At 48.5% G+C, this 19,821-nt stretch overlaps 1 protein-coding gene across 2 annotated transcripts in view; it reads right to left on the bottom strand.

The window, feature by feature from the left end:
- Positions 1–4,658: 4,658 nt before the first annotated feature.
- The window catches only part of ZFAND3 (zinc finger AN1-type containing 3), a 317,767-nt gene continuing 302,604 nt past the window's right edge, over positions 4,659–19,821 (bottom strand). For both annotated transcript variants that reach the window (XM_049653339.1, XM_049653338.1), the window contains one exon: positions 4,659–5,051. In XM_049653339.1, coding sequence (XP_049509296.1) covers positions 4,897–5,051 — 155 coding nt within the window. In that variant the 3' untranslated portion in view covers positions 4,659–4,896. The remainder of the gene's footprint in view (positions 5,052–19,821) is intronic.

Raw genomic sequence — 19,821 nt, forward strand, 5'->3', positions numbered from 1 at the left:
TCCACACTCCTCCCCACAACAGCTCAAGCCCTTCCCAGCCCTGGGAGATCAGAACAGGGCTGCCTGGAGATGGTGAGGTAGGGATGGAGTCCTAGGAACCACTGGACCAGCCAGCCTGGCCTCCCAAGTACCTAACAAGGGGTCATGCACAAACCTATTACCCACACGCGTGAAACCAGAGACCCCAGTCTGGGGAGCATCTCACTTGCCACTTGCCAACAGCTTAATTGCCCAAACCCATGAGACCAGCCCCTAAAGCCCAGTGGCTACATGTGAGCCTGGCGGCTACGTGCCCCTTCCCAGCCAGGCCCTCTCTCGCACATCCTAAGGGTGAGCCATCAGTTTTATTTTGTATGTTCTTTGCCAAAGCCCACCAGTCTCCCCAACCTCTTGCTCCTGGCTTGCTATATCCATTTCAAAGTCCCTCCAGTGACTGATCAGAAACACCCCGACATGTAAACCTGGGGAACAGGATGCAAGTCAAGGGAAATGTGAAGTTCCGGGAATGTGCCAGGTGATTCAAGTTATGGGTCACTGGGACAGCACACCAGAGATCCATGTAAGCCAGGCAGGCCTGGCTAGAATTAACCCCCAGCACACAGAGGGTGCTCAAAGAACAGGGGTAACTTGTCCCAAGGTGTGATTATGAGAAAGCCCGGAGGTAAAATATAAGTCATGGGCTGCGTATTGTGATGCACTAGCCACCTGCATCTTCTAAAACATCTCTGACCAGGAAATCGGCTTTCCACTTGGCATCACCAAGGACCTGAGCTTCTTGAAATCCACTTTTGGGGAATGCTGGACAGGCTGGCTTCTGAAAACCCAGCATCCTGACCTCCCTGGGAGAGCTGGTCCCTTCTGTCAGTTTTTAAACTTAAGGAAAAAAAAATCAACGTTGCACATGTGTATAGTCCTAGAAATAGAAAATATAAGGCTTGCTGAATTCCCATCCTCCACCCCCACAGAAAACCACTAAACTTCCAGCGTTTTCTTCTGCATTTACCTCCACATTAAAAAAAATTTTTTTTTAATGTTTATTTTTGAGAGAGAGAGAGAGAGAGAGAGAGAGATCGAGATCAGGGGGAGGGGTAGAGAGAGGGAGACACAGAATCCAAAGCAGTCTCCAGGCTGAGCTGTCAGCAGAGCCCCACATAGAGCTTGAACTCATAAACCAGGAGATCATGACCTGAGCCGGTCAGATGTTCAATCTACTGAGCCACCCAAGCGCCTATACCTCCACATTTCTAAATAACATGCTTACATTGCTCTCTTGACTTTCCAGTTTACACATTATTTAACTTCCCACTAAAGACAATGAGAACGTAGCCCCATTATACTCTATATATACGCATGCACGTACTCTGGTCTCCTAAGAGTTCTGTCACCAGTTTTTGCCAGAGCAACATTCATCATTATTTATAACAATCACAGCTGAGTCATGTAAGGTCTCTGGCTCCTCTTAATACTTTTTGTGTGGCATTAATAAATGATCTATTTTAATTTGCTTACTTTTCTACCTATGAGATTCATGCCCAAACCCTGGGACAGAGGCATGGATCAAGTGTGGACCCTCTGAGACCCATGAGACTCTCACTGCCCACACCACCCACAGCTGGCTGCATCCCCCATGACATCCCTTCCCAGTCCTCTCCTGAGCTTCCAGGCCTCCACGTTTTTCTCTTCTTATTCCTCTTCTTCTGGAGCCCTCCTTTAGGCAGGTTTGAGAATGGCTGTAAAGGAGATACGTTTTTGAGACAGCTGCAGAATTTTCCTGGGTATTTCTGTTGCTCTGCTGACTGCTGGGGTGCTCTTAGTTCGCTCCTTCTTTGGAGCCAGAGGGCTCTCTCAGTTTGCCTTGAGGACCACGTCCCACCCCCAATCTGCCTGCGGGGTGGGGGTGGGCTTCCTGCTCCTGTTCCTTGCTGTGGCTTCTTTCCAGAGCCATCTCTTCTGGCTGTGGGCTCCTGCTGGCAGAAACAAAACCTCCCAGATCAACAGGAGGTGCTAACCAGGGACAGAGGTGCGTTTAGCGGGTTTCAAGGCCACCACACTCCTGTGCTCTTTGCACACACATCTGCCTGTTCCCCTCTACCATACACCTCTAATTTCCTCTTAGGATTTCTCATCATCTTCATGGCAACTGTGTGGTCAAATATTCTGCCCTAAAGGTGGGAAGGAGGGATGCTACTCTCCTGCCACATTTTCAAACACCTGAAGACGTATCAAATGCCTCCTCCACACCAGAGTTGGATCCTCCCGTGGGTGGGATCTGGGTCTCTGAGATGCTGCCCCTCCCCGCCCCCCAGGACCCAGGCACCCCTAAGCCAGGCACAACTGAGGGACTCCCTCAGGCCTGGTGTTTATTTCTTCCTGTCTCCCCTACATGGGTGGCCTCCTTGCTGCCAGCAAAGACTTGGGCCAGCAGGCACACCTTCATCCAGGGTCAGCCCGGGGGCCTCCCAAAGCACAACCCGCCAACAGAAACAAGGAGAGCGACCTCCCCTCGCCACCGCCACCCCGCCACCCCCCACCCCCACCCCCCGAGGAGAGAATGGAGGGGACGCTGCACACAAGAGCCACCTCCTCCCTCATCTCTTCCTAGCTCCGGCCAGGGAGACACTGTACCGTTTTTCTGGTTATACAGGTAGCACTTCGGAGAACTGGCGAAACAGAGAAATCCAAACTTTCATACGATTGGTTTAATTTTTTTTCAGCAGGAGAAAAAAGAATAAAGTTACAAGATTCTTTTAATATTTTCACAATGTTAAAACTAAAACTGAGCTCTAGGCTATGTGTGTAAGTAAATCTAAAACACAAAAGGGTTAAATAAGATCTTCTCTTTTAAAGATACAAGAATTTAAGCTTTCCTTACATTTAACAAACTTCACAGAACAGATACTGCAGGGGAACAAGCCCTCCCCCCACCCCCAGCTCTACCATCAGGAAGTGAACATGGGCTGCGAGCCCTGTGTGCCACCAGGCTCCCCAGAGAGCCTGCCTCCCATCCCTGCCTCGAAGCAGCAGCGGTGGGGCCTGAGGAGGGCCAGAAGGGCGCGTGGGTGGCCTCTTCGGGATCAGAGCTTGGCGGGGGGGCCTAGGCGGCCGCCTCACTGAGGATGGCCATGTACTGGCCGAGGGCCGTGGCTTGACAACAGTGGTAAACGCGGGCAGACCTGGCCCCTCTGCCCTGGGCTGCCTTAGAGCAAGACACCAGTCTGGGTCCTGAAGCAAGAATAAGGCCGGAGATTTTGCAGCGGATTCCACTCTGGTGGGGGTGGGATGGAAGGAAGAGGCTGGGAAGAGCATGATTTCCTATTTCAGTATTCCGGATCAAAACCACTTGTAGTTGCAGGTGTGTAGCTGTGAACTGCAGACAGAGTCGAGCTGCTTGTTGTGGTATAAAAGGGAAAGTTTGCTGGGTTAACTATTCCAGTAGCCTGTGTGTGGGCAGATCCAAGCCGCCTCTGCAGGAGCCTCCGACTCTCACCAGCCTGGACCAGATGGGGTCTCTGGGCCACTCAACCCTGTTCAGGCTTAAGACAGGAATCTTAATCCTGTCCACCCTCCCCGCCCCACCCGACCGGTGATGATTCCCTAACACGGGCAAACAGGCCCAGAGCCACCCTCCCCACCTGGCCTGAGCTATCGTGGCTACTGACTCCTTTCCACCCGCATGAAGAGGGACAGGCTGATAAATGTGCCCTCCCACCCCGCTGCCAGAGCAAAGGTCTCTCAGAGCCGGGCCGGGCCACGAACCACTGTTCTAGACAGATCAACCCACAGCTCCTCTGGCGTATGCTGCCTGCCCGTCCTAAACCTATGTGGTAGAGGTTGTCCCTGGACTACAGAGCTGCACAGACATAAGGGGCGAGGCCATGGCACCATCCTCTCGGCCCACAGAGAGCTGAGTGGGTGCCACTGGAAGGGGCAGAGTCTGCGGACAGCAGCTTCCCAGACGCTCCCCAGCCCTCCTACTGATTCTCGTTGGCCATGAAATGTCTTTTTAAAAAATCCCAATATAGAAATTTAGCTGCAGAGGCCAGTTTGTAGATCCCAGCCGCAGCTGCTGTGCTGTAATTAGCCTTATTTGATCAATTGCCAGATCCCTGCACTTGGCAAATGGCAAACCAGAGCCAGTGGGGTCAGGGTGCGCCCTGGCTGCTTCTCACGACCGTGGGTCCTGTGTAGAAAAGATGGGTCTTGTACATGGACTAGTCTTGAATGGAACTAATTTTCAAAGTGAGGTTATTGTTTCTCTTCTCCTGTGATGAGAGAGTTTTTTCATAGCAAGTCAGGTAAAAAAATTTTCCTAAGAACCTGCCCCCCCACCCCCATTTCCAGCTCTGTGGGAGAGCAAAGCCACCACCCCGCCCAGCCACGTGGCCAATCTCAACAGCCTCCTGTGGCCAAGGCACGCGTGGCCATCAGGTATCCTGGCTACTGGGACTAAGGATAAGTGAAGAGGTGAAAGGCCGAACATTAACCAGAGTTTCTGGCAAAGCCATGTGCGTCATGGGAACTGTAACACCAGCTTCTACTCCTCTATTAACTCAGAGTCTCCGTCTGGAACACTTTCCGCTTAAGGCTTTTTATAAGTTTGACTCCAGCAGTGACAGGTATGTGTTGTTTTAAATCCACTAGCCATGCTCAAAAAAAAATATTCTTCACGTTTTAATTTTATACAATGGCTAGCAGGCACCTTAGTAACCAGCCAGAAATCAATTTCAACCACCATCAACCCCTAAACTACAGTACCAGGATGGCTGGCTAAAGAAAGGAAACGGACTGGCTGTAGTCTGACGCGTGCCCAGTACAAGGTGTCTGGCTGACTTTGTCCTAAATAAGGCTAACATTAGTGAACTAAGAACAGCGTCATGTGGCGGCCATGCCTGGCCTTCAAGAGCACCCCTCCCCAATGCGCTGGCAGGAGCGCCCCACTTTCCGGTCCAGTTTCACCATTTTCATGATGGCTTCCTCTCGGCCGCGGCCCATGTGGTCAAACGTACAGTCATGCTGCTCGGGGAGGCGATGTAACATACAGAACACATAACCTGCAACAGTGGGAGAAGCAAAGAAAACAGACTGTTAGGTGGACCTCCAAATGTCCAAACCCCAGCTTTCATTCTGGCCTGGAGGATGGAGGGGCATCTCAGCGAGCAGACAGTGGCACACAGCAGGCACTCCTGCCACCGGAGAGAGTTTACACAGTGGCCGCCTGGGAGGAAGGGGCCTTTACCACAGCTCCTCCTCCAGGACCTCAGAAGGCCAGTGACTTCTCAGCTGCTACAGTGAGACACACCGCCCCCTTCCCGATGGCGGTGGGGGGTGGTCTGAGCCCCTCCTTCCCCACCAAACAGGCGGGAGGGCAGAAAGCTGCCAGCTCAGCACCTTCCCAGCTTGGGCAAACTGTAACAGCCACAGGACACCCACCATTTCTAAGAGGCAGAGACAGAGCAGAAATGATTATGGCTTAAATTACATCCTGTACAGTGAGGGCTTAGGGGGGACAGTGGGTGTGATCAAACCACAGCCCACAAGTGAGTGGAGACTCTCAAAGAAAAGGGGATTATTTCAAGTGCCGGAAAAGGTATTACATATAAATAGGGGAAAGAACAGAAATGTTGAGCTCTAATCGCCAGCCATCTCAAAGGAGCCTGAGGCTTCTAACTCCACCTGGTAGGTAGGAGGCTACAGGACTGCTCCCTCTTCCTGGAGCAGAGAAATCAAGGGAAACACTGATGAGCCTGGCAGAACAAAGGACTGAGGAGAGGCCAACAGAGCAAGGAGATGGTGCAGGTGAAGGCCCTCTGATAGGAAATAATAAGAGGTGGCCCTCAGGCAGTCAGCAGGAGGCTCAGAGGACAAAGGTAACACAGAGCTGCCAAGGATGTGGCCTGTTCCCTCCCCATTCTGCTCCATTTCTAGAACTGCTGATGTCCCCAAGGTCTGTCTGGCCCTCTCTGTCAGGGAGGGGGAGGGAAAGATCCAGGCTGGGAAGCCACCTGCCAGTGCTGGCTGGCCCGTCGCCCCCACTCGTCCCATCAGTCGTATGTGGCCACAGGCCTAGACCAGGTCCACAGGACCGACCTGTAGGCGAGTCTTCCCTAAACCTCCTCTCCCTGTGTGCGCGGGCAGGCATCCCACAACAGCCCCACCAAGCCAAGGCTCTCCTCGCAACCACCACCTCTTCCCAGAGATTTCTTTTGTGCCCAGATCTCACTGCTCAGAGCGAACGGCCAGCCACTCCCTTCATCCATCTCCACAGCCTCCATTTCTTTTCTTTTCACAGAAGAATAACATTGGTTGAAGCAAAGACTGAGTGGCCAGGACAGGCGACAGTTTCAACAGCTTAACCTGTAAGGTTAACTTCATCTAGAGAACACTCCTCAACTGACCCTCACAGCCCTGCTCTGATGCCCTAAAGCCCATGCTGTGCATAGAGCACGTGCACAGGGCCCAGGAGCCTGAGTGACCAGGCTGACTGGACCATCCGCTGTGAGAGAAAACACATTATTAACTGCTTCCCAGGGAGAGCAGGGCAATATGTTTGACTCTAAATTGGGACTGGGTTTAAGGAAAAGAACAGAGATGAAATTTTTGTCTCCTGAGAAGCCGAGTTCCCACTTGGTCCAAAAGCAAAGTTAAGATTAATGAGCTCATGTGTTATATTTACTGATAAGTTCATTACTCGAAGATATTGGATAGTGTTGTCTTTGTCCTAAAGGACTTCCCAGCCTAAGTGTGGATGGCCTCAATATACATCCTCCATCTAACCAGCACAGCTGTCCTTTGGGGCAAGCCTACTTGTGGGGAGAGGGGCTCTGATGGGGCGCTGGCAGCCTGGTACCATGACATGCTGGTAGGCATTTTCTGCCACCAAGTCCTGACATACTTCTGGAACTTGGGCATCTATAAAAAGGGCGGGAGAACCCCCACTGCCCCCTTCCCTCCTTGTTTTCAAGATACTGAGATGATGTAGGAAAAGGTCCCAGGGGCTCTTCTCTGCTTCTGATGAATGGTGCCGGCTGAATCAAAGTAGCAAGAAATGGATTACCTCTGAAATTAACTGAGCCCTGGCTCAGCCTAACACCTCATTAGTCAAAGGCAGACTGGGGCAGAGGGGAGAGGCTCCAGCCTTGTCCTCACTACACACCCCGCACAACTTTGCTTAGCTTGCCTTCCCCTGGCTACAGAGCAGCCCCCCTCAGGGATCTGAGAGCCCCAGGCTCTGTGTGGAAAAGGAAACAGGGCGTGACAACCACAACAGCTGCCTGATGCTCTCTCTACACACCCAAGGATTCTCCATCCAGCCAGAAACACCTCATTTCTCCCTCCGAGTTCTGTGTACCTCTGTCAGACACAACTTGACACTTGGCTTTGATTTCGGAAAGGTGAAAACCACTACACAGCAGCTACACTTGGGTGCAGCACGGGTAACAATTAGAATATATGGCATTGTAATTCACTGGGGAAGAGTGTCTGGGCAAATTCTAGAAGGCTAGCTTCCCAACTTGCTGTAGTGAGGTTAGTAGCTGGAATAAATTAAGTCAATCCCCTCTCCTATCAGGGTCACTCACCAAAAGGAAGTTACATGCTGGAACTTGTCCCAAATGCTGAGCAGGTATTATCCACTGACAGCAGCCAATCGGCTAAATGCATTTTGGTGTCAGTATTCGGGAATGGGTTGCTCTGGATACAGACGGGGGTGGTGGTGGGCGGGAATGACCCGTGGGTAGACGAATCTCTATCCTCTTTTCTTGGTACCCACAGATCTGTTTCCAGAAACTACTGCAAGTGTCATGAACTCTCAATTATTCTCTGATTGAATTCTTTAAACAGAGCTGGGTATGGAGAAATGAGTTCAGGCTGCTAGGGAAGATAATTGTTCTTAATTTCAGTGATGAATACAGTTTAAAAGTGCAAGGGGATTTACAGCCTCTGTCTACATCCTCCACAGTGTTCATTAGAAACCAATTAGGGCCTTTCCAGAGAGGGTCAACCAAGGCAGTGTCCGAAGGGATGAAAGCACAGAGGACAATGAATTGATCAGCTGAGCTGCAATATGGGTTTGGTATCATCACCAGAGGATTACACAATTCTTTTCTCCCCTAATTTAAAAAAGTTATATATCAAAACTGAATTCACTCATTCATTTGCATACATACAATCAATCCATACCTACACTCTCGTCATGGCCCCCATAGTTCAGCATCACGTACTTTGAAAAAAAATTCAATATACGTTTGCCTATAAGAGCTACATACCACATGGTACTCTGGCAGGATGAGGATGGATCAGGGTAGGAGAATATGATTAAAAGGACGCTGATTCCCAAAAGAGAATGAAAACACCCAAAGCCAAAGTTTTTGAAAATATGACATGCCTGCTCAATGTGGTTTAACCTCAGCCCTTGCCCCTCTGGTGTCACATAACTGGCTGCCCTGCTCCCGAGAGGCCCGGATTCCTGGTTTTCCATGAAATACTGGCGTAGGAGGAAGCTGCAGAGCTCCTATAGGCTGCTGGGGTTGTTTTCAGTACATCTGCACGAAACACTCAAGAATTTGTGTGGGTGTTTCTTCACTAGCTGGCACTGAAGAACAATTTAGGATGAACCCTTGATTAAAAAGGGAGGGTGAAGCAGCAACTCTGTGTGCACTTTGTTCCATGCCCCACCCCCCACCCCGCCCTGGCTTCTGGCCGCCCATCCCTCACGCAGGAAGAGGAAGAGGAGGCCCCCACAGCAGGTGATACCAGTCAGCCCCCTCCCAGTGAGCTGAGCTGGAAGGTCTCCAGCAGCTACATCCTCAGTTTGAAAAAACCTTCTTTAACTAAGCAGGCAGCATCAGGAGGGAAGAGGATGACTGTGTAGATGGTCACAGGGCTGACCTACTCAGGCTCATCCCAGTGCCCTGCCCAAGCCTGTGGCTATGGACAGCAAGAGGTGGGGGGATACCAGAAGCTTCCCTAACTCTATCATTCAGAGATACAAGAAAGGGTTTTTCCCTCACATGGCATGAGAAATACAGAAGGCAGCATTCAAGTCACTGGCCCTCAACAGAGAAGCTTGGGGGCATTCTTGTAGGACAGGTATTTTAATGGAAACCACTCCTCTGGACTCAGCCCTCCTGATGTGGGCCTGGGGCCTGTGGCACCCATGACCATATGCCATATCAACCTAAAGATGGTCAACACCCAATGGCCCTGAAAATACATTCCCAGCACAAAATGAAACTAAGGCTCATTCTTCTAAGACTTGAAAAGGTCTGAAAGTGCATGTTTCTAAAAATGCTCATTTGGTGGGAACCAAACTTCTGACTCTTTAGCTTTTAAAGTTAATGTCTGGAAGCCATACAATTCATTCTGATGCCTTCAACCACAGTTAAACTTCACATCTGCTTACACGGGTGTGTGTGTGTGTGTGTGTGTGTGTGTGTGTGTGTGCGCGCGTGTGTGTATTTTGAGACTAAACACACAGGATAGAGAATAATTTGTACAAATGCCATCATCAAACAAAGATGACACCCAACACCTTGCTCTAAGTGCTATGAAAGTTTTAACACTGTTTTGTTTCACTAACTTGTTTACAAAAATCCACAACTATCACTGCCCAAGAGGAACACTGGGAAGAAGCCTCACCAAAGACCTGAGGAGAAAGGGTCTGTGTCCTTTACCTCTCAGTAGTGCTGGTAGGCAAGGCCCTGAGGGCACTAGAACCAGATAACTGCCTCACCTACCAGTTCCATCCCTCCACTGCTCCCTCACCCACAAGCCATGGGAAATGGCTAAGGTACTGGGGGCAGGGAGATGGGAGGAGGAGGAGCTGGGGGGCAGAAGGAGGGAGCCAACCTTACACTCTGTAGACAGCAGGCAGGGTAGCCCTTACCCTCTGGCTGAGGCCCTGGGCTCCTCCCCCCCACAGCCAGCACTTCCCTCCAAACCCTAAGAATTAAGCAGGGGCTGGAACTTTATCCATGGAATTTCCTAAGGGAGGAAAAGAAAGTGATGCCAAAATCCACATTCCAAGTCTCAGCCCTTGACATTTTTATTCAATCTCTGTCAGACAGAAATGCTGCTTATCGGCTTTATCTTAGAGTAAAAAGCACCATTTAAAGTTGGCAAAGTTGGGCAGCTCTGGATAGTTTTAGACTTTAATTAATTAAACATTTGTTTTCTTGCAGGATCTGACCCCCCCCCCCCCCTTGAAGGCTCACCCACCGCGGTGGTTTTAGTAAAGCCACAGACCAGGGCAGGCCTCAGCTCCAGCTATTTAGGTGTTTCTACCTCACTTGTAAGAAATATTTTACACTTTCTTGCTCATTTGAATTTCAAATTGTCAAAGCAAAGGTTCAAGCAGAAACTAAAAATACTGACAAGCCTTGGGGACCGAGGCCCTGTAAAATGATCCACCAGTGAGCAGCCTGAGGTGGCAGTGCACGTGTGCATGCTGTCTGTGCAGTCACGTCTGCCCTCCAGCCCCCTACCTGTGCTGGCTGCAGTGTACGTCCAGTTAGGAGGACAATCAGAGACTGTTCCTACACGTGAGCATGGGCTCCAGCAAACACAGCCTACCCGACGCCTCCCGAAGCTTCCTGAGAAACCTCGGCAACAGACAGTCCAAATTTCAACTCATCAATAGGCACCACTTGCTATCTTTTTAAAGAATAATGACAAATGTGCCTGACCCATGTGTCTGAAATGACCAGGCAAGCTTGTTAGAAAAAAGAATCACATTTTTTTTTCCCAGCAAGGTAAAAGTTTCTTAAAGCTCAGGACAGCACAGTGACCTCATAGCTCATTTGTAAGTACATGCTGGGAACAGCAGGTGGCTACAGGAAAGCTTGTTGGAAAGCATTAGCCATTTATACTCCCACCAGCAGCAATCCCGGATTACACCACATTCACTGACCCAATGCCCAAGGCAGAATTTGTAGCACAGAAACATATTAAAGGATCTTAACACATTTTATTTCATCAGACCCAGGGTATGGGCAAAGCAGCTACAAGTGATTCAGGAACGGAGTGTGTCTGCTTTGCATTCTCCTCCATCTCTGGCTCTGCATGGTGGAGGGGAAAGCATCGCGCTCCAAGAAACAGAACTGGATCGTGGCTCATGAGTGGCCAACACAGTGCTTAGCTGGGCCGGGGGAGAGAATGGGTGGATGGGCAGGGGTCAGCTACCCAGGGTGCTGGAACCAAAGCCACAGTAGATCACCAAGGTGGGCATCGGTCTGTTTTTCAAAGGGAAGGAGAGCCTTCAGTTTGTAAGAGCCCATTCTAGTCAACAATTTAATAAAAACCACTAAAATATACCAAGACAATTCTAAAACAGAAGCAATCATCTGTTTTCCCCCAAATCAATTATAATACCAGTTAGATACAAGCTAAATGTTAGAACAAAAAAGCAGTGTGACAGCAGGCAAAGATATGGGAGCCTGGTGCCCTGAGCTCCTAAGGTGGCTGTGTGCACTCAGCAAGTGGCTCTGGGAGAGGAGACAGCAGCAGAGGGAGAAAAAGGTGTCGTGGTCCAGTGTAATAACAAAGCTCCTGAAGCAACTTGCACACATGTCATTTTAAAAGTATACATGGGGCGCCTGGGTGGCTCGGTCGGTTAAGCGTCCGACTTCGGCTCAGGTCATGATCTCACGGTCCGTGAGTTCGAGCCCTGTGTCAGGCTCTGTGCTGACAGCTCAGAGCCTGGAGCCTGTTTCAGATTCTGTGTCTCCCTCTCTCTCTGCCCCTCCCCTGTTCATGCTCTGTCTCTCTCTGTCTCAAAAATAAATAAACGTTAAAAAAATAAATAAATAAATAAATAAATAAATAAATAAATAAATAAATAAAAGTATACAAAATTCACCGCTCCTGGTATCCTTTATTGTTCTCTAGATAGCTCCCTTCTTGCAAAAACTCTACTGACCTCTTTCCTCTCCTCTGGGGGGAATATCTGCCTTGTCCCAGTAATGTCTCCTATCACCCAACTCAGGCAACCTTGCTTTACCTGACATTCACAGAACAAGTCCTGCCCCCTTCACTCTTGCCTCCACCCAGGAAAAGCCTAGTCCTATTTTTGCCACCGTGGGTGGGAGGTAGGGCAGGGCACCTGCATCACAAAGGATACCGTGCCATCAATTCTGACTTGTGAGAACCCTCCAAGCATGCCCGGTAACACCTCAGCGCACAAGGAGAAGGGGGTTGGCTGCAGGCTCACATTCTGCTGGGCTGTTTTATCTACAGATGAACATATATTTAAAAACTATGAACATATATTTAAAAACTAAGAGAAAATGGCTCAAGGCAGTTTTTGCCACAGGAATAATGACTTGCATTTTCAAACATCATTCCATTTTAGTAGCAAAGGCAGGCAGTATTAGCCTCTTGGTACCTGAGGCAGTTTTAACGATCCAGAAAAACCCTAGCAGGTGCCTGCACTCCCAGCCTCTGCTCCATTCCTTCCCCCCACCACAGGCCTCTCAGTGTCTCCAGATAATAGTGAGGTACTGGCAGGAAAATTCCATTTCTTGGGTGACCTTATCCTCCTCCCAACAGGCTGGAGATTTCTCTTTCAGCATTTCCTTGTCCTTTAAAGGACTACCTTCTCAAATGGAGAACCCTCCTAGAAAACTAGCTCCAAAGCTGCACTGTAGGCAAGAAAAAGGGCCCCACCCACCCCACCCAAGAGCCACTGAGGGCACAGCCTGGGCCCAATGGAGCAACTTAGCTGCCAGGCTCTCCAGAGAACTGTGGCCTGTTTAGCCATCCCTGAGGCTACACTGGCAAGAGCCAGTTCACCGAAGTCACAGAATGTCAGGGGGCCTCCGACTGTAAATGCCATGTGTCTCTCTCTAGAACAACACTTGGAAAGGAAAGGAATACTTTCGCCATTTTTCTCTGTCGGCCTTTCAATCCATATGGTGAGGTCACGGGAAGATGACAGATCGGAACTGGGAGGTACCTATGGCAAATCCCATGAACAGGGCAACCTCAAGTTCTCTTTCTGCAAAACCCAGTGAGAAGCTTGTGCTTTGGAGCCAAAGTACTGGATTCAAGTTCCAGCTGCACTGCTCTGACAGTTGTGTGTTACAGGTAAGTCATTCAACCTTTCAGAGACTCACTTGTACCGCCCATAAACGGGGTTACGGACATTAAAGCAGCTAGTGCACACGAAGCCCCGGGCTGGAGGAAGGCTGCTGCTGGATGGCTCCTCCAGCTTTTGTCACCCCCTCACCTTACAGGATACAACTAACAAACTCGACTTCAAGGCTGGGAGCCCCCTTCCCCTTCTTCCTCCTCCCGTTTACCTCTCAGTCTAGACTCTGGTTTCCTTCTGAGAAACTGCTACTGACAAAGGAGAATGAACGTGAAATCTTCCTCTGAACACGTGGTCTCCTCTGCCCCTCTTCACAAACCTCTTTGTACAGACTACAGATGCACAGTAAGTGACAAGCTCAGTAAAGATTTCTGTTGAAGATATGCAAATTTTAGAGCAACTTGATTTAAATATATGAAGACTACACAGGGCAGCCTAGAAAGCACTCACTGGTTAGGGACACCATGAAAGGGACACAAACTTTCCAAGGACAGCAGAGAGCAGCTTCTCTGCTCCTGTGGGGGCTTCTCCACAGGTATGGTTGTGAATTCTGCAAGCCTCTCTCACAAGCAGAGGCAGAGCAAGTGTGTTTCCAAGTTTGGTCACGTACTGACCGTGCGCTGAAGAGCCCGTGTCTATTTCCCTGAGACGGTCGAGCTGGGAGCTGCGGTGAAAGGAGGAACAAGAGAAAGGAATGGGCTGTAGACATTCTGAAAACAATTATGCTTTTATCCAAACGGTGCCAATGTCACGTGCATTTGCTTTGTGCTTCTTTTAAGAATGAAAAGTCTCTCTACATGCCTCTTGTTTTCACATTAACTCAGAAAGGTCATTCTGAGGGCCTCCAGAGTATAAGCACGCTCTTCTTGATTTTCACAAAATTTAAGCCTTAAAGTCACAAATCCCACAACATGTGAGGTCCACTGTTCTAAGTGTGTGTAGAGGGGAGGGGAGGGCAGAGAAGCTGGCTTCTTGATTCTCCATTTTTAAAGTTACTTTATTTAAACACCCCTCATCTGCAGGGAGAGAGGCTTACTCAGTGGCAGAAGAATGCTTTAGCCGTACACATGAATTCAGACTTGAAACCAAACCATGGATATAGACAGTTAAAACCCCCAATGAATGGACCACCCCCTCCAGGATCCTAGAGACTTCTTTTCTGCCTGGGTGGGGGGAGTTGACCTCACAGCCCAATTCCCTTTCACTCGGAGAGTGGGTGGGGAGGGGGGCACAGATAAGGTTATACAGTCCAGGTATATAAAAAATGCCATGAATGGAGCTTGCTCATTGCTAAACCCAATGGGCTCTTTTCAGTTCTCCTCGATAGTGTCTGAACAGTTGACTACTCCCACGGGCACATACTGCTTTCCTTGTTTCTGTGACTACTCCTGTGGGCATATACTGCTTTCCTTGTTTTTATTCTCTCTCCCTACTGTCCTTTAAGTATGAGAATTCCTCAGCGCTGGACTTTTTTTTTTTTTTTTTTTGTCTCACCCACACTTGTCCCAATGTTTAAAACTCTAACCACATAGGCCAACAACTCTGAAATGTCTTTCTCTGTCCCAGACCTACCTCTCTCTTTGGAGCTCTATGCCTCTGTATCCAATTATCTACTGGCTAAGTTGGATATCTTAGATTCAAGGTGCCCAAAATGGAACACTTGCTATTCCCTCACAAACATACTTCTTCAGTGTCCCCCACTCTAGCAGAACAGGCTCACCTTGCAGCCAGTGGCTTATGACACGAACCTGGGTCATCACTGATATATTCCTCATTCTTCACATTCAACTACCAAGTCCTGTGGATCCTAGTCCCCATAATCAAATTCATTCTCCTCCTTCCACCTTTACCACCAGCACCCAGTCAAAGCCACCAGTGTCTCCTACTAGGGCCACTCCAACAACCTTGTGATCCCACACACCCCGATCTGTGATAATCACACTCTTATTTAAACCCTTTAGTGGTTTCCCAAGAATGACAATCAATTTCACCATCTTAGCTCACTCTCATACCCCACTGCCTCTTTGTCTCTCCTCATGCCATTCACCCCCCCCACCCTCCTGTACTCTATGTCCTTGACACACTCACCTAACCAAATGCTTGCTTCCTCAGGCCTCACTTTGAATGGCTTCTCCTCAGGAAGACCTCCCTAGACCCTCAGACTAATCTAGAGCCCCATTATACACTCTCATGGCATCCTAGACTTTTCCTTGAAACACTGGTCACAATTATACAGTCATTGTGTAATGTTTTCATTTAACTTGTTTTCCTGATTTCATGAAAGCAGGAACCACGCTTTTGTAATTTAATGCCTAGAACAGTGTGTGGTTCACTCAAAATATTTCAACTGAGTTAATGAACGGGAGGTTAGTTACAGAGACTGTGTTCTCCGAACCTCAGGGGACAGATAAAGGCCAGTCAAGAGCTCAAGTGGCCAAATCCAACCTGCTCACCCTCACTTCTCAGCAGCATCTGTCTCCCGTTCCTTTCTTGTAGTATTTCCCTCCCTTGGCTTCTATGGTGTTCTGTGATGTTCCTCATCTTCCTCCCACCTCACTGGCTATAGCTCCTTGGGACCCTTTACTGGCTTCCCTTCTGAAACCACTACAGAATGTAGTCCTCTTGTATTTTTGTACATTCCCTCCTGTAGGTAATCTCATCCAGACCCAAAGCTTCAAGTACAGTCTAAATACTGATGCCTCTGGAATTTTTATTTCCATCCACAAATTATTCCCCTAAACTCTAAACTCCTATATCTAACTTACTACTTGACAAACACACCCAAACAGACTGGTTAATAGGAACCTCAACTGTAACATGTTCAAAACAAAAGTCCTGTATTAGCTCATCTCCTAATCCTCCCTGCCTCAGGGAGTGATACCATATCCACACAGTTGCTCAAGCCAAACCCAGGCCTCTTTCTTGGTTTCTTATTCCCCGCGCCAACTTTATTATTAGTCTTGTTGGATATACCTCTAACTGATGTTCTAAATCTGCCCAAGTGCTTCTCGCCATCATCTCATGCAAAACTCCCGTGGCAAGAATGAGTGTGGCATGCTGATGGAACAGAACAAAGGCCAGCAAAGGCTGAGATGCAGTGAGGCCAAGCCTCCAACATGGCTACCTGGAGCCCACGATGCAGTTGCACTCTTCTGCCTTTGCTGCCTTCCCACCCCCAGCCTTCTCTCTCAGAGCAGTTAGAGGGATTTCTTTCTTTTTCTTTCCTTCTTTCAGGGCAAGTGACTTGAAATGTACTTTTTAATATTTGTTAATTAATTCCTGTTTGAATAGGTAATACATGAATATAACAGCAATTCAATTTGCAGGAAATAATATTCAACAAAAACTAAGTCTCCCTTCCCATTCTCTCAGTTGCCCTCCCCAGAGGCAAAGCAACCACTATGACCAGTTCTTATGTATTCTTGATAGTGTATGCATACACAAGCATTTGTGTTCATGTCCCAGAGAGACAGAAATGTAACACAAAATGTAAATCAGATCACACCACTCCTTTGCCTAAAGCCCTTCAATGCCTTCCCACTACTTTTACTTAGAGTAAAATTCTAGTAGACCTTGCAAAGGTCTAACTATCCCCCATCTGGTCCTGCCCGCCTCTCCTCACGCACTGTGTTCCAACCACACGGGCCACCTTTCTGGTCCTGATATGCTAGGTTGTTCCTCCCTCAGGGTCACCTCACTGTTCTCTCCACCGAGGACACTTCCCCTGCCCAAGCTCTCTGAATGGCTGGCTCTCCCAGTTTTTATGTCTCAGCTCAGCTTTCACCTCCTTCCAGATGCTAGCCTCCCCACCACTACCTGCAGCACCCCCACCCCACCCCCACCCAGGGCAGAGCCCTTCTCTTTCTCCGTCATCCTATTATACCACAGCACTTACTCCTACCACAAAATATCTCATTTATATCTTTTCCCTTGTTTACTGCATCTCCCTCCCAAAGAATAAAAGCACCATGCGGTCAGGGACTTTGTTGCTGTTTTCCCTGCTGTTCCTCTGGAACTCAAGTAGACTGAATAAATAAATAATTTGAGTCAACATCTGACTCATTAAAAATAGAAGAAAATTACTTTTGGCAATAAAAGAATGTTTAATGCTGGTAACTGTGCCCCTCCCTGCCACCCCTGGAAATAGTAGACCACACAGTCTACTTCAATTACCCGGGTGAACAGGAGCACAGTGAGTGCAATCTAAAAACTATTACTGTCTGGCTTTGGATATATTCCATTGTTTTGCAGTATCTGGTTTACTTTCCTAATTATGCTTTTCTATTGCCATTATTAATATGAACCTATATTCACTGAGCTCACTCTGAGAGGCAACCCAGAAATGTCCAAGATGGCATTAGATGCTCTCCTGGAATTAAAACTTTGCTGTAACTCATAATCATAAATGAGCTGAGTACAGATAATGAAGAATTGAAGCATAATCACCCAAGTTCCCACTGACATTCATTTCGTACTCTACCCCCCAGTATTTTGGTCATTTATTCCAGATTCCATGGAAAATTAATCCTGGGGTAGTTAAGTTCAAAGGAAGAGCAATTTAATTGATACAAGAGTATTAACACTAACCTGGCCCTTTAATTTGTAAATCTGGAAGCCTTCCCCTTCCCAGGTGAATCTGTTACACTGCAGTGCACTGCTCTAGGGAGCACATGTCATACTATGTATTAGTCACAAGGATGCACAAACTCCATCATGTGCTGACTCATAGTTTCCATCTCCCAAGAGCCACCGGGCTGACATGGTTCAAGAAGAGCATGTGAGTGTGTGGAGAGGCCTGCTGCTATACAGCATAATCTAGAGAGGAAGAAGCCTGCTCAGCTCCTCAAGGCACAAGTGGGCTGCCAGAAGTCTAAGCCTCCATTACCCACAGGAAACGTCTTCAACAGAGTATCCACTGCCTGCCACCTCCCACCTTACAGCCTAAGAACAACCCATCTGCATCCAAGCAACATCTTGATTGATAATTAGAAAATTCTGGCCATAGGAGAGCATCCAACACTTGCATGGTACACTTCCCCCTAGTCCCTCTGCAGCCGGAGAGTACTGTTCTGGAGAATTCATCAGGATAAATGAAGCAGTCTTGGCTGTCTGCTGCAGGAGAGAGCCACTGGGCAGAGTTCCCCATAGGCCAGTGCCATCTGTCTCCCAGTCATCCAACATGACATTGCACATTTCAGCACCTACAACAGTCGGTGAGGCCCCGTGATCATGTACAGGGAGGTACCCAGAGAAAAGAGGAGCACTTCTTGTCATCCCCTCCTTCCAAATATGCCCCTGTGTTGCACACTGAGAATAAAGCAGACAGTACAGGTGGCTCTACATGTCAACTCCACAGGTGACAACAGGGAAAGGGAACATCCTTCAAATCTCAGGAAGAGGTAAGCTGGGGCACCCTCCCAAGCTCACACAACCCCTTGAGTAAATGCCAGTGGACTTTCCCCACCCCACCACATCTCCATTTCTGCCCTCTTCCCATTTCCTTAGATTTCTAGTCCTTTTCTACTTTGTTTTCCTCCTTTTTCTAACACCTCCCCCCAAATCCCCCCACTCCCGCTTTCTGTTTCTCAAGGTGCCTCAGTAGCTATGGTTGCCTTGACACCTGCTCTGACCACAGAGGGGGTTTTCTGGACAGCAGGATCAAGGGCAGACCGAGTCTGGTGGACAGTGGGAGTATCCACACTATGTAGCTTCTACATGTGCAGCTGTCATCTGTCTGGAAAGTACATGGCAGATGACTTCATCTCCTGCTCAATTCTGCCTAAGCCTGAATAGGGATGGGAATAATGTTTGTACAAACAAGGATATGTGGAAAGGTGAGCAATTTCGTAGAGAAGCCAGCTGACCCAATTATCTTAGGCACTTCTCCAGTGAATTATAGGGCTGACTCATCCTTTTTGGTCTTTGGCCTCTGAATTCTGTGCCATATTTCACAGTGGGCCTTGACTACCCCAAATCAGCTCTTCTTCTCAGCAGCTAGACAGTGCCATCTCTCAGCACTTATCTCCCACCTACCCAGCATGTGTACGTTTGGAGTCTCTGGGTCCTGTCCCAGGGACGCTCTCCCTAGTGGCACTGAGTTTCAGAGACTGAATGGTTCTAACGACGCCAACCACTATCTGAGAAACTATAATCCACAAACACTGTGATGGGGCTCTGGTCAGTGGGCAGACAATACGTATTGAGTGCTAAGGTGACCTTCCTCATATCTGTCTTCTAAAAGATGGCTGTGCCCCCCAAATGCAAGTTCTCTTTTTATATATAACACTGCCTATAATATCAACCGATGCTGCGGAACCTGTGTTGCTGATTTGTCACAGTCTTATTCAGGCTCATTGCTGGCCGCAAGATAGCCGAACCTGAAGTGGTGAGGCTTTTCTTGGAGTCTACATCTCTAGGGCCCAATAGTTGAGGAGTAAGGACTATCATGTGATCTTATCAGAGCCTTGGTCTGCTTAGGTAAAAGCACTTTCCAGAAGCAGAAACAAACTTCATTGATATTGATCTCTTCAGAGAAAAGGTGCTATAGAAATCTCATCTAATAAATAAAGGATTCAGGCTCCAGTGTTGGGCTGTCAGTCCAGCAAGGAAAAGAAGCTATCAGGCTCAAGGAGTCAAAAGTATTTATTGGTCATCTGTGCAATGTTTACAGAGCACTATTCTAGGGGCTGGGTGGAGGAAAAGGAAAAGAAAAAAGTCACTAGTTTTCCTGCCTTTCA

Source organism: Panthera uncia (assembly GCF_023721935.1).
Source record: "Panthera uncia isolate 11264 chromosome B2 unlocalized genomic scaffold, Puncia_PCG_1.0 HiC_scaffold_24, whole genome shotgun sequence".
NCBI classification, from domain to species: Eukaryota; Metazoa; Chordata; class Mammalia; order Carnivora; family Felidae; genus Panthera; species Panthera uncia.